Consider the following 15978-nt stretch of genomic DNA (forward strand, 5'->3'; position numbering starts at 1 on the left):
AAATTCAAACATTCACATAACAAGTGAAATTTACAAAATTTAAAAAAAAAAACCACCGACAAATTCAATGTAATTTTCGTAAACCGATTTTTGGAAACTTAGCTATATAAATGTTCTCAATCAAGTCGGTTTGCCCGTTTAGGAGCTACAATGCCACTGAGAAACATACAGACGCAAAGATAAACACTTTAAACTTATAACACTCCTTTTTAAATCAATATCAAAGTGATGGTCAAGGACATCAGATGAGATGAAAAGAATCCTTAGAGATATATCATTTTTTGGGACCAATTTTTGAAAATATTTTAATTAAAATTTAAATATTTCAGTTGATTTTGTTCTTTTGACTTATTGTTTTGAATTAGCTAATTATTTTACCATTCTACTTTTCGAAATGAATTGAGCCAAGTTTATTTGACTTTTCATTTCCATAGTAATTATTTTTATGTTAAAATTTTATGCCTTTTCCAAACTGAATTGATTTTGAAAATCATCGCCAATTTTTTAGTTTTTTTCACACACATAGCGGTCAAACTTATAACACCTCTTGTTTTTAGTTCGGGAGTTAAAAAACAAAAAATTAAAATAACTTAATAAAATAAAATTAAACTTAAAAAAAAAGTGTTAATTTTCGGGGATGTATTAAACATTACTTAAACATTTTCTAAAATTTTTCATACCTACATATATCGTAAACATACATGAACAGAAAGGCAGTAAGTTAGGTTAGGTTATATTAGCTGTCCACGAAGGGCACAATTAGGCTATAGAGCCCATTGTGATACCAAATATGTGTTTTACCCCCTTTCCGCTGTTAATTTCATTTATCAGCTCCTCAATTTCAAAGGTTGAGTGCACTTCCTTCATGCATATACCATGCACTACACCAGCCCATCACAACTATTAATTAAATTAATTTTGTTGTGACAGCGGGAATCGAACCCGCTACCCTAAGCACACCGCGGACGGCATTGGTTGCGCCTAAATTAACTGAGCTAAAAGGGCGACGACAGAAACACAGTAATAATTCAATGAATTTAATTAAATTTTTTAGGATTTTATATTCCATTGAAGCTTTAAATATCTACAAGCAAAAATATATAGCTCATAGCTTTTTTTGGGTTCCAAGAAGTAAAAATACAATTTTTAATGCACAAACAAATAAAATTACTATCCCTTACTTTTTGATATGATGAATTGGATACCTTTTTTTTTCTAAGAACAGAGAATAAAAAACTAGTGCGTGCTATAATAAAATAAATAAAACAAAAATGAATTACCACTTTTGTACAATAAATATAATATATTTTCACAATATTTTCCGACTACCATGTGAGTGGAAACACAAAACATACTGTACACAATTTTCCATATAAATAAAAATAATGTGATGTATAGAATTTTTCTTTCCGAATAATTTATTTACACATTCAATTTAATTTTAGTTTTTCATATCGTATTTATATTTTTTTTTCGGTTTCTTTTTATTTTTTTGTTTTATTTTATTTTATACAGGATGGTCAAAGTTACAACAGCAGAACTTCATCAAATGGTAGAAAACGTTAAAATACTAGACAATTTCTTAATATACTTATAGCCGGGAAAACGTCCTTTTCTAAAATATAGGGTGTTTAAATTTTAGATAAAACAAGTGAAAACAAACAATTGACTGAGTTAATTGTTGAAATACCATGCATAGTCAGTGTTGATTTCTTTATCACATTACATATACAAACATGTGACACATAGGTACATAACTGATAATCAAGTATAGTACATATTATAAAATTTCCGCCTAATTTGCGCCCTCACGGGTAAACAGTGATGTCTACGAAAAAATGTTTCAAACAAAAGTTGTTTAATTTTTGATAAGGAACATTTTTTACATTTAAACTTTTGTTCTATCTCTAACGGTTTACAAGATGGGTCCTATGGACCCAAGACCCAATTGACCTATGATGCTCATTTACGAACTTGACCTCACTTTTTACGTCCTGAGTACGCTGTAAAAATTTCAGCTCGATATCTTTTTTCGTTTTTGAGTTATCGTGTCCACAGACGGACGGACGGAAGGACGGACACACGGAAATGGACTAATTAGGTGATTTTATGAACACCTATGACAAAATTTTTTTCCTAGCATCATTATTTTTAAGCGTTACAAACTTGGGACTAAACTTAATATACTATGTATATTTCATATATACATGGTATAAAGATATTATTGTAAATATTGATAAAACAGCTGCCTAGAAAATTTGTTGTTATATTTAATTATATTTTGTAAATTTATAATTTTTATATTTGTTTATAATTTGTATCAAAGGACGCTAACTTCCTCAACGATTTCGACTAATTGGCTGCTCTGAGATAAAGAAAACAAAACGGCATTTTAATCTAGAAGTCCAAATGAACTAGAATCAGGAATTTTCCTGAATGAAAATATTGAAAATTAGATTAATGGCAGATTGCTAAAAAAAAATTTCCAACGGCATGATTCTTTTTTGGATGATTCTAGTTCATTCGGTGTGCTTATTTGTGCTGATTCTACCTTATAAATTTCAAGAGAATCAGCTGAACCGTTCTCGAGTTATGATGGAGGGAAATAATACAGTTAAAGTTCAGTTCAGTTTTGCTCTTAAATCATTAGCTTATACTGCCAAATTTTCAAATTTTCTTCAGGCGCAGGCACAGGCGCTTTGTCAAAATTCATTTAAATATCCTTTTTCATCCATAATTTCAAAATCCCACTCAGACATTTTCATTATTTTAACGTTATTTACCATTTGATTTGAAGTTATGCTGTTATAACTTGGACCAGCCTGTATATTATTTTTTTCCCAGCATATGTTGTTTGTTTTTATACGGCTTTCTAAACCAAAAAACAAAATATTTTTAAATAATATGGTACATAAAGTTTTCTAGGAATTATTTTATGTCCATGATTTGTTCCAGAAGCGTTATCGGTGTATGTTGTAAATTTGTTACAGGATCTGATTTTTTATCCGATATTTTTACAAGTTTTTTTTCATACTCTAACTTGAGCAGTAAAAAAATCAGGAAGAAATTGTTAACTTTTGACGCTAAATTTCACTAATGTTAGTTATTAACAGACATTTATTAGCTTGATATATATCTATGTATCTACGTAACGGAATCTTTGAACGTGATTTTCACCCACCTCAAAACGTCAATTTAAATTGAAACTTCGCACACTTTTCAAGGACCAAGTACAATATAATAATTTAATAAGTTTGTCCGATTATACTTGCAAGGCTCTTCAGAATTATCGATTAACTAAAAAATCTTTGATGGTGGAAGCGCAGATAACATTCCATAATATTAATAAATAAAAACTGAACTAAAAAGTTTTTTACGATATGATAAAACTTATAGAAATTATTTTTTACTTTTTAGTTTAGACGTGTTTTTTTAGTTTTTTTAAACTATTATTTATTTTAAATCAATTATTGATCGTAACTATAGGGTCATGACGTGAGCAAGAACAATTTTTTGCCAGGGCATTCTAAACTAAATAGACAAAGAAAACAGAGAGAAGAAAAAATTAGAAGAAAACACTCTGATCAAGTAGGTACTATATATATATTAACTTTTCGGACAGTAACTCGCACTCTATAAACGATTCTTAGCTTAAATTAAAAATGATATGTAAAATATATTTCTGTATATTATTATTTAAAATTTTTTTTTTAATCACCCTTTTCAGTTGGGGGAGAGCTTTTAATGAGTTTTTATTGTAAAATAAAATAAAAAATGAGTTTTATTAAAATAGAATTTTTACTTTTACAGCTCACCCTTTTTAATAATTTTCATACAACTCAAAATAATGTTAAAAAAGGTCATTTTTTTCTCTATTCATTTATTATATACAAGTTTTATAAAATTTTTCTTAAGGTTTCTTCCAAAATGTTTATAATTGAAATTGCTTTCATTTATTAAATGGTTTTCTTAGCTTGACCCTTAAGGTAGTTGCTTCGCAATGGTAATCTATTAAGAATTTTACTAAATTTGGCAAATAAGTAATGCACATTACACACCATGTTACAATTTGAGGACGATTGTCTACACCGTTTATGAGATAATAGTGATTTGAATTATACCTCATTTCATTACAAGCTCATATACCGTTACCGTGCATGTAGTCTAAAAATGTTTGACCTAGCATTAAATTGAGAATTTTTCTGTATGTAACACGTTTTCTATCGAATAAATGGAATAATCACATATTTTTAGTTCGCATGCTCTTCGAAACGAACGATTTTCGAAAAAATGTTTTATTAAAAAAGTGTTCATTTTGCTCTATAACATCCAAATTTTATCCAATTTTGATAAACCAAGTATGTAATCCTAGTAAATTTGGGTCATACTTTTCAAATTTTTAATCAAAATTAACCTAGCTTTAATTGGTTTCAAGAATGTAAAGTCCTGGTATTAAGCATATAAGTGATAGCTGGCGAAAAATTGACATCACAGCTGAAGATAATAACCCAAAATTAATGGGTTTCAAAAAAAATTAAAACTAAGATCGGATCAAATTTGTCTGTGTTATCAAAAAAAAAAGAATTTTTTAAGTTTATGACGTCTTTAGAACCAAAAAATAATTAGTTTTGGTCTATCTTATCCAAATTTTATCCAATTTTGATTAACCAAGTATGTAATCCCACTAAATTTGGGTCATACTTTTCAAATTTGTGATCAAAATTAACCAAACTTTAATGAATTTCAAGAATGTGGAGTCCTGGTCTCGGAATTAAGCACATAAGTGGCAGCTAGCAAAAAATTGACATCACAGCTAAAAAAAATGACCCAAAATTAGTGGGTTTCAAAAAAACATTCCAATAAAATCAGATCAAATTTGCCTGTTTTATCAAAATATCGAATTTTATTACTTTATGACTTTGCTTACATGATTCTCTACTAATTTTTTGTTTTACGTATAAATTAAACGTTTGTTTTGTGCCTCTATTATTTATACGGCGGTGGCGGGTGTCTCTTTTGCCACGTCTTAGCTACGGACCTGAATATAATGCATCACAGATCTCTGAATGGACCGCGCTTAATGATCCGATACCTATCTTAAACCAAATCTATTTTGGACATTAGGCTTTGCATACGGAGGTTCAAATAATAAAATCAGCTTGTCGTATTTAGAAAAAAATTATGATCTTGAATAAATCTGTTGTTGTATTTTTCTTGTTGTGCTCTATAAATATAATGGGTAGTAGTAACTCAAGTACAAATCTTTTATATTTATATATATTTTTTGTTTAGTAATAATAATTGTACATGTATTATAGTATAATATAATGTATATAAAGGATTTGAAAACAATGAATATACATAAAATATTTATTTATATAAATAAAATTTTTTATAAAAAATATAACTGAGGAAAAATACCAGTAACTAAAAAAAAAAATTCAATAATTTTCTTGTGAACACTTACGCTTTGAAGTCCACGTATTAAAAAACTTTGAAGTCCATATGTAAAAATCGATTCATTGTTGTGGAATTTAAAGCGTAATAATTTCTCAAGAGGAAATTATTGTTTGGAGCCGATACTTTAAAATTATTGGAGTTTACTTCTTAAGAATCGATTTCCATGTAAGGCGACCGATATGAAAAAAATATGAAGAGTAAAATCTAGTGATCGAATGGCTTTGTTATGTTTTTGGTGCGCATTGGTACGCAACCTATCGTGGGCACCTTTCACTTTTTAGTAATACGTCTGTAAAACTTGTATACCTATGAATATCTTCATACGTAATAAACAAAGTCACTTATTTGTATTAGTCCATATCTTAAAAACTAATGAACCGATTTTGACGAAACAATTTATATGAGATTACCTGATTAGTGGGTGAACAATCATCATTCAATAATAATTTTTTCAAATTTATATGACTCCAAATAATCGAAATCGGACTACAAAGAAAAAAAATTGTGTGGTTATGCAAAAAGGTATGTTGATTTGAGAACGTTCCTCCCCTTTCGTCGGTTAAAAAAAGTAAACCATTTTATATATGTATATTTTATATGTACAAGAACAAATTCATTTTGTAAATATAAATAGTCGTCTATATAAGAACATTTTTGTATTCTTAGTTCAAAAAAATTGAATCAGAATGTAATCTATTTTATATACTATCTACGCTTGCTTAAACATCAACTATAACAAAGCTTTACTACAATTACCCAAAAATTATACAACGGTTGGGAATTGAGCCCTAAACCTAATTTACGAGTAACGTATGTAACAAATGATTCAAAATCCAAATTATTTAAATAAAAGGTTTACGTACTGTGAACAACTCGACCATGCTGAATTGCAAAATTGGCTGTGTCTGTATTTACCGAAAAATTTGGTCAACATCAATTACACAATATTTGAAACATTGTTAACATCACAGTAAAAATTTTGTTGTAGAAGCTGCACAAATTCTAGCTTGATTTTTAACGTTAGTTGTACCAACGTAAATCGATCGGGTCGTCAAAAATGCTTTATTTTTCTTGTCTTTGATGGTTTATCCTGCGAGTAGAAATTAATCCCTTGGTGTTTCGTGTTACCTCATAGGCGGTCTGATGGTAAGAAGCTGATTGAGAAATTATCAATTATGGTGGAAAAAGCGATCCATGAACAAAAGTAAATGGACAGTATTACTTGAATATAATACTTGTTAAAACACATGTATTTTCTATCGATTCTACCATTTTATAACCGATTGATTCATGCTTTTATTTAAGACTGTTCTATACACTATACTAGCTTTTTTTGATAGGCTTGAAATCATTCTTGCATTGGCGTGAAACTTGATAATTTTTTTAAGAATCCTCTTAAATATTCATTGGTGAAAAAAAAGTTTATAAAGAAAAGCGATTTTCCGGATTAGTAGGAAAAATGCTTTCGATAATACAAATTCTAAGCCTAGTATCTATCAATGCACCAGGCGTGTAATGATACGAACCAACGAATCTAAAAACATTTCAGATTGCTTCAATTTGAAATGTACACACACGCATGTAATAATCCTGTTCCTATAAGGATTATACTTGAGTTTTAATGACACGCCACCACCAATGAATGCATGATGTTTTTATTTTATTTTATTTGATTTTTTATGTTTTATTTTCATTTTTAAATTTTAATCGATTGTAGTCCTTTATTTGGTACATCATATAAAATTTTTCATCAGTTTTAGTTAACAAAAATATACATAAACATAAAATAAAATATTTTATATAATACTAAAGTAAACATTTTGTACGAAATTGATATCATGGAAAATAATCTATGATAGAAACCGTTTAAATATATTTCAAAATTTTAAAATTCACTAAAAATTATCTATGACGACATCGGCTATAACGAACCTGTTATAACGAACCTGTTTGTTAGTTCACGAGTCAGATATATTCTTAAAAACTGTATTCTTTTGGAATTTTTTTTGTTTAAATATTAAAAATTTAATTATTATTAAACTATCGATAAATTCGATATCCATATTTTATTAAAAGAAGATCAATCGTACAAGAGCCTAATGTGCTATGGATCACCGTATAATGTACCATACATCACACCTTAATGTACCAAATGTGTAAAATACCAAGAAAATCGTAACAATTTGTAAAGATATTTATGGAAGTATCTAAAAAAGAACGAGAGGTGTCAGGTGTCATGGGAGACCCGGTGGGAACTTTGTCCTATAGAATATGGATAAACCAATTTAAAAAAATTTAATTAATTCTCAAAAACTCTATCTATATTCGCAATACCCTATCCTCTTTGAGAAAACTATTCATTTATCAAACGTGCGAGAAGTTCCTAAAAAATTTGTGTGCTTCTGTTTATTATCTTGTATATCTCAAATACACAACATATTTATTGGAATACTGTTACTGTTTGTTTCTCTGCTCCACTGTGTTCCTATTCTCGGTTAATTTCATTTACAACAATTTAATTAAAACAACAATCTATTATCATTAAGACAGTAACAATGAGACATTATTAGATAAACAGCAAGTAGGTATTTATCACTTGAGAATCCTTAACAAAATTTAACCTCTTATTAGTTTATTTTAACTCTGGATATTTCTTGTTTAAATTAAAATATATTACACAAAAAATTTCAAAACACCACAAATCTCACGAGTTACAAAAAAAATTACTTAGTACGGTTCAAATGTAGGTATAATAGCCTTTGATGATTTAGTCGTTCCAAATAACACTGGTATTTGGTTTGAGATTTAAGTCTATTTTGGACTGAAGACGTCATTCGGGATTGATTGCTGAAGTTTCCAAAATAAGACATCAATACTTCCTTATGATAAATGTCGAAAGTTTCTCTTTCCCGCACAAATAATGGCAAGCAATTCATATTTTATTTATGCATGTCACTTATTTTACAGACGCTTTTTAAACGAATTTTCCTCATTTTCCTATCTCACTTTTACCTTTATATATTACTACAGAATTGAAGCATATGTTAAAAAAATATTTTTTTGTTTTTCTTATATTTTCTTACCGTTTTCTTTCTTTATATATTGATTGAAATTGATTTTTATGGGTATTTGAATATTTAATTAAATCTATCTACTTCAGTTTTTCTTCTCTACTCTATTATTTTTTATATACGAATAAGATTTTCTTTTGAAGTGAGTTTTTCAATCAACCTAAATATTTTTTTCGCTTTCTAACCTTTATATGCAATTTGATTTTTATACCATGTATATATGAAATATACATATAGTATATTAAGTTTAGTTATACCATGTATACATGAGGTATATTAAGTTTAGTCCCAAGTTTGTAACGCTTAGAAATATTGATGCTCCAACAAAATTTTGGTATAGGTATTCATAGAATCACCTAATTAGTCCATTTTCGGTTTTATGTCCGTCTGTCCGTCTGCCCGTCTGTTCGTCTGTCCGTCTGTCTGTCAACACGATAACTCAAAAACAAAAAGAGATATCAAGTTGAAGCGTACTCAGGAAGTAAAAATTGAGGTCGAGTTCGTAAATGAACAATATAAGTTAATGTAAAAATGTTCCTTATAAAAGATAAACAACTTTTGTTTGAATCTTTTTTTTGTAAACATCACTGTTTCCCCTGAGGGCGCTAATTAGGTGCTTTTGTAGTATGTATTAATATGGGAACATTAGTTACGTGTGTGTGGCTATTTAAAAATGAATATCTTTTTTATTTACGTGACGTCCAAAAACAAACGATTGCATAATAAACACTGTCTATACATGGTATTTCAACAATTAACTCAGTCAATTGCTTGTTTCCACTTGTTTTTTTTTCAAACTTGTATTTACTTATTTATTTAAAACAAATTGATTTTTTTTGTTTCTCTTATATTTTCATTTTTATCAGGTTTTTTTTTTAAATGCATTCCCCTTAAAAATATTATAAGCGGAAAAACTATATACACAACCGTTGGGCATATGCCCATCCCTACCGTAATCAAGTCGAACATTTTAATTACAATTGTCTGAAAACTATGGTCTGAACCCGATTTCGATGGTTTTCAAAATTACATTATATAATGGTTGTTATCAAAATCAGAAGTAAAAATTTTTTCTCGATTTTCTAATGTTTTTCAAAGAAAAGAAATAAGTTTCACAAGTTTTCTGTTTCAGAATTTGATAAAACTTATTACAAAAGGTAACTTTGACGGAAGAAATTCCAAAAATATATTTATTTACAAATTAGTACTTTTAAATATATTGTTCGAAAAGGCTTTCATAAATCGTCCTTCATATCTATAGGACGGGTTTTAGGCGATATCTCATAAGTAATTCACCCAGTCCTCAAATAATCGCGGTTTTTATGTTTTTTTTTTTTGTTATTCAGAACAATTTTATATAATCTGTTTTATCGAAATCGGAAGAAACTTTTTTTTTTTAGTTGAAATTTCGAATTAAAAATTTAGAGTTGAAATCTATTAGTTCCCCCATCGATACATAAGATGAGATATTTCCCATTACCCTCTTTTCCTGTTAAAAACAATTGAATTAAATCTCTTAAAGTTAAGTTTCTTATATATATATATTGAATTCCAACGTAACTTATCTGAAATTCCATGTCTATGGAACAGAAGGTTTACAAGGAATGTTTATATTTTTCCTCCTTGACGAATCCAGTAGGTGTATTTGCAATAAATTAAAATTAATTTTTTCTTTTGTTTCAGCTACTCCACCATATGTGCCAGCAAGCCCCTTAATTGTACACGAAGGTGAAAATCTACGTTTACGATGTGGAGCTACTGGTGTACCATATCCTCATATTGAATTTCGTCGTACTGATGGAAATGTTATACCACTGGGAGCTTGGCAAAGTAAGTCTACACTATAATTCTTTCTTTCTTTGTAAATAATGGTCAAACTATTTCCTTTTTGTTTCAGCGTCGTCGGTGTTTGATCATACTCTAAATTTAACATCGATTAATCGTGCTCATATGGGAGAATATATTTGTATTGCGAACAATGGAGTACCACCACCTGCAAATCATACATTCCAAGTTGAAGTTCATTGTAAGTTCTATTTTAAAACTATTACAATATCAGATAAATTGCCACTTGATCCCAGGGAGTGTAATCCTTAACGTTAACTAGCTAGATTTAGCAAATTTAATTAGCAAGATTTGATAATTCGCACATGGATTGATGAAACTTGAAAAAGATTGTAAAAATACGGTCTTATTATCATTACGTGCCTTATTCAACAATTCTTGGGCCATATTTAGAAGAAAATAGTCGTAACACTTAATATGTGCAATTTTTCTACCTATTACTCCGTAAATGAATAGTTACCAACCGAGCAAGTTTCAATTTGCGCAGACTATTAAATTTACAATTTTCTTAAGAAGGTCAAACTAGTATTACTAAAACTTTATCAGGCATTATCAGAGAAATGAAGTTATTAAACGCCTGAGTAGTTCAAATAATAATCAGTGAAACGTTATTTAATTGAATAAACTAAAAAAAGGTTATAAAAAAATTTATAAAATATAGTTAACATTCCTTTTTATTTGTTTCCAGTTCCACCGTTAATTCGTATACGACAACAAATTATTGGTATAGCCAATGGATCAACGGCAACACTTGAATGTGAAGTTGAAGCATTTCCAGATGCGGTACGTTATTGGGAACGTTCGGATGGACGTTTAATAGAGAATTCTGATAAATATCGTATTGAAATATCTGATCAAATTAGTTATCGTTCAAAAATGCAATTAAATATCACACGCATAAATATTAATGATTATGGTTTATATCATTGTATTGCTAAAAATGAGATGGGTATTACACGTGGTGTGATTAATGTTCATGGTAAGTACTTATCTATATTATAAAAATGAATTGCTGTATGTGTGTTACTAAGCGCAATCTCAAGTGCAGCTGAACCGATTAATACCATACCATAAAGTTTAAGTGTTAGTAGAGGGCTTCCGGGAAAGCAAAACAATTGAGTGGCGTTAGTATCGTATGAATATTAATGTCAATATTTACCAATATTTATACTATTCTAACATTACTCAAAAACAAATTGTCTATGGTAAAATGTAAAGTGTCTGTGGTTAAATGTCAATTGAAAAGTAAACGTCTCTTTGCTGTGCATCTTTGCTGAGCTGATAAAAATTAAAAATAATAATAAAGAATCGACTCTAAGGCAGTACGAAGTTAAAAGTGCGGAAAATCGAGAAAACTCGACGGGTTTTTTTTAATTTAAGGAAAATAATACGAGTTTTATATCGTTTTGTATGGTTTTATGGCACGCTGTAACGAATTTTAATTTAAAAAAGACAAAATTGTTGTATTGTTTTTTAGAATTTTTCGGTCACAGTTTTATGATGTATAGTTTTTTCTTATTTCTTCCATTTTACAGTTGTTGCCTTAATCTACCATTTTTTAATATCTCTCCGAATTTCAAAAATAAACACAAAGCTTTTTTAATTTATAAACCTTTATTGTGTGTTTCAAAGTTTAGGTGGATTAAGGTTTTACTGTATAACATTTTTAATTTAATTGTTTTAATTAATTAAATTAAGATTAATTAAATTAAGAGAATACTGTTTGCTTCTATACATTGTTACCACCTACGCTTTCATATAATTGTAACAATACCTATTGCATACTAATTATGCATTGATATTGTTTTGAAATAAACATTATCTAACGATGACCAAACGTGATGAAAATAAAATTAAAAAACATAAATTTATGGAAATTTGGCTGCTATACTCATTTAAATTTTAAATCAATATTTTCTTACCGAGAGTTTATTACTTGTTAGAAGAAGAATAAAGTCCTTTAAAAAATGCTTTATAGAAGATGAAAAAAAGCTGGTGTATTTCAGTAATAAATTGATCAATTAAAAAGTATATTGAAAACAAATTTATTTATCCGAATTGACCCGATCTCTTTAAATTTTCCACTACACTACCACTATACCACATAGCTTCTTCAATGCCACTTTCTCAAGTCAACACCAAAAACACTTTTGTATAATTTTAAGGCATATAAATTTATTTTCTATCTTTACAATTTTCGAAAATCTTTTTGATACATTTCAATATTTTTGTTTGGTAGATAAAATTAAAAAAAAACCTGCTTCATAAATAAATGTAAACATTCTAGGAATCAATTTTCTTTTTAAAATCCTACTATGAAAATGACAATCGTCATGACGAATATAGGTATGCCTGAAATTGGTTTTGTTATTTTATTCAATTAATATTAAAATCTTTTTTAACAAAAGAAAGCAATTTTAAAAATAAATTTTATGTTTAGTTTATTTTTATTAATACATGTCTTTTCTAGTTCTCTTATTGTTTTTTTATTTTTATTTGTCCTTTTTCTGCAATTGATGTTATTACAAAATATATAAAAGATAAAAAGATATTTTCGAGAAAATTCAAATGGCAATTTTATTATGAAATCTATTTTCATTGACAAGAAATGCTAAATTATATTAAACAAAATTATTTTTTACTTAGTGTAAATAAAAGCTTTTACAAAAATTTATTTAATATTAAAAAACTCGTGAGCAGCATTGCTCCATCAATAAGCTCATATTTCGCTTTTATTAGAGACTTTTTATTCAAATGGAATTTCTATTTTTTATTTTTTTTAACACTGAAGTATTATTCTTATGGGTTCGAAGGGTACAATTTTTAAAACAAATTGTTGACCTCCTAACTGATTTTGGTGGTACTTTCTAGGTCCGCAAAGCAAATAAAATTGCACAAACTTAATTTTTTTATCTAAAAAGAGGAGGCAGAAAAGTTGACTCCTTCAAAAGATACTAGTTCAATCTACATACAAATTTGAACCGTCTAGTTCAAAAAGAAGTCGTAGAGATGGCTTTTAAAACTGCCAAAAATAATATTTCGACATAAAAAATATTAAGTATTTTTGGAAGCCAACACTCCTTAAAGAAACGTCCTTGACACTTGCTCAACCTGCAAACCGAGTTTCAACGCGTTCGCCCAATTTAGAGGGATAAGTGCGCAAAAACTTCAGAAAAAACAGTTTTTCCGATTGAGTATCTCTTTCAAATTGCTGAAAATATCCCCCATTTGAATAAGTTAAATGAAAAAAATCCACCTAGTTTTAAAAAAAAGGTAGGAAATGCCACCTTAAGATTGCACTTCCCGTCAGATTGTGAACGGTACTTTCCCGATTGTAAAGCCACTCCAACCCAGCATCCATTAGAAAAAAAACGAACTTATTGCGTTTGGTTGAATTAATCTGGCTCGAATTAGCACGGTTGAGATAGATTTTGGCCCTGTTTTGCGGTGATACAAATATCCGATAACTCCAAAAACCACATAAATTACAAATTTTTGTTCTTGGGGTCATGAATCAAATTACTACACAACCACACTTCTTTCCTTTTACCTTCGATACAGAACATAAGTCTTTAGTTTTGGGGAGAATAAACTGGATTTCGATCATATTTTATTTTAGTCCAGCATTATTAGCGAAACCTTTCGTGGAATAAAAAATATTTTTTTTGTTATAAAAACAAGAATAAAAACAATAACCAATATAAAAAACAAAAAAAATGTATATATTTTTGCTCAATCAAAATATATATTTATATAGTGGGATTGGTTATAATCCTGAGGGTATGTTAATGGAAAATTTTAATTTATGCATATTTATAGGGTGATTTGTTAAAAAACTTTTCAGTCGAAAAACGAAAAACATTCATCTAGTTTTATTTTCCGCGAACGCCTTCCGGATCAAACAATGGTCAACTTTGCTTTTTTAAATGGAAATACTTATTTTTATGTAGCCAATTATGATTCTTTGCCTTAAAACAATTACTTACATTTTGTTTGAAAAATATTTCCCTAGACCTCAATTTTCGGTACCTGATTTACGGTTTGCTAAAGCTAAAGTATAGAAAAAAAAATTATTTTATGTTCGATAAAAAATAGGAATCTTCAATAAAAAATTGTTTTGAGATGTTGCTGAAATTTAAAAAAAAATGTACTGAAAACACAAACAATGTTATTTTACCAAATTCCTGTAAAAACATTTTGAGTTGACTAAAAACTGACTTGGCAGATATTTTGGAACCTAAAAATACCTGAAATTAGGTTCCATACATCATCACTCAGAGCTAACACGTATTCTTATTAGGTTTAAATAATAATGCAACTAATCATTAAATATAGTGTGACTTATTATGAATCTAGTTGTCCGTTTCTAGAAAAGATATTTGGTTGATTTTGAAAACGAAAAAATAACACTTTGTGGCTATCACTGCACAAGAATCACTGTTATGCACGCGAACAGTGATCTGTGGAAACACCAAATTTACTTTAGTATTTAGTATGAAAATCCTTAACAAATCCTCATTGCTACTTTCGTGGTTACAACAATATATCAATATCACAATATTGTTATTTTCTTTCGGATACACGTTTTAATATTGGATACATTTATGGCCCACTGTATACCTATATATTCAAATAACAAACCTGTTGAAGGATATTTTTTCCATATTTTTCGATATCTATTTTCATATTTATAATAAAAATATTCTGATATTATATTTTTCCAAGCTTCTATTATTTTATTTCAATCCTTTGCTATTGGAAAAAATCTTTTTTTAATATTTTATAACTTCGATCAAGTTTGAAGCAAGCATAAAACTTAAGTATCCAGTTTCAAATTATTAGGCAAAGGATAATGGGAATTGGCTTCCAGCTAAATTGTCTAAATTTTATGTCTGCACGTGCATAATTTTATGTTTTTCCTCGTACCTATTGACACGTTTGAGGGAATCAATCCCCGTTTGTGCTTGATCATTTTCTAAGATGAATGATTTTTGTTTATCGAATCTTTAAATAACAAACGTTCATAAACGTTATTTTAATCTGGCCAAAATTAAGGGACGCATAAAGGTTATTAAAATTTATATTTAAGAATCAATCCTTATATGCCTTTTTTACGTACTTTCTAAGTTTTCCCATTTAATTGCCTGTACTATAAATAATACATAATGAACAAACATAAAATATCATTAAAAACAATTTTAATGTTATTATAATCTTTGGATACCAAACTACAGTTTGTACAGGCTGTTCTACTGCCATCGAGGTAAATTATTATAATAATCTGATCGAATTCGGACAATGCAGTGATAAATAGAATATAATTCCTAGTAAAAAGGTATTTTGTTTGGTTCAATTTGACACTAACTAGTATAAAATATCGCCGTTTAAGATTTAAAAGGACGTCAATTAGCTAAAAATGGATTGTTATCCAAACTAAACGTGTTTGCAAGATTTAATCTTAATCGATTGAGAATAACTACTTTGAAATTCACTTGCAAGATTTGACTCAAACAAACATGCATAAAAATATTGCAATTTAAAAAAAAGCTTCTAAGAATTAACTTAGCTCTTATACCAATACGAAAAATGTGAAATTTTCCGT

General features: G+C 28.4%; 1 protein-coding gene across 1 annotated transcript in view; it reads left to right on the forward strand.

The window, feature by feature from the left end:
- Positions 1-15978, forward strand: part of LOC123298661 — a 164391-nt gene that overhangs the window by 138772 nt on the left and 9641 nt on the right. The window contains exons 6-8 of the mRNA XM_044880754.1: positions 10215-10361; positions 10429-10557; positions 11065-11355. Of these exons, the coding sequence (XP_044736689.1) occupies positions 10215-10361; positions 10429-10557; positions 11065-11355 (567 nt within the window). The remainder of the gene's footprint in view (positions 1-10214; positions 10362-10428; positions 10558-11064; positions 11356-15978) is intronic.

This window comes from Chrysoperla carnea, chromosome 4 (genome assembly GCF_905475395.1).
Source record: "Chrysoperla carnea chromosome 4, inChrCarn1.1, whole genome shotgun sequence".
NCBI classification, from domain to species: domain Eukaryota; kingdom Metazoa; phylum Arthropoda; class Insecta; order Neuroptera; family Chrysopidae; genus Chrysoperla; species Chrysoperla carnea.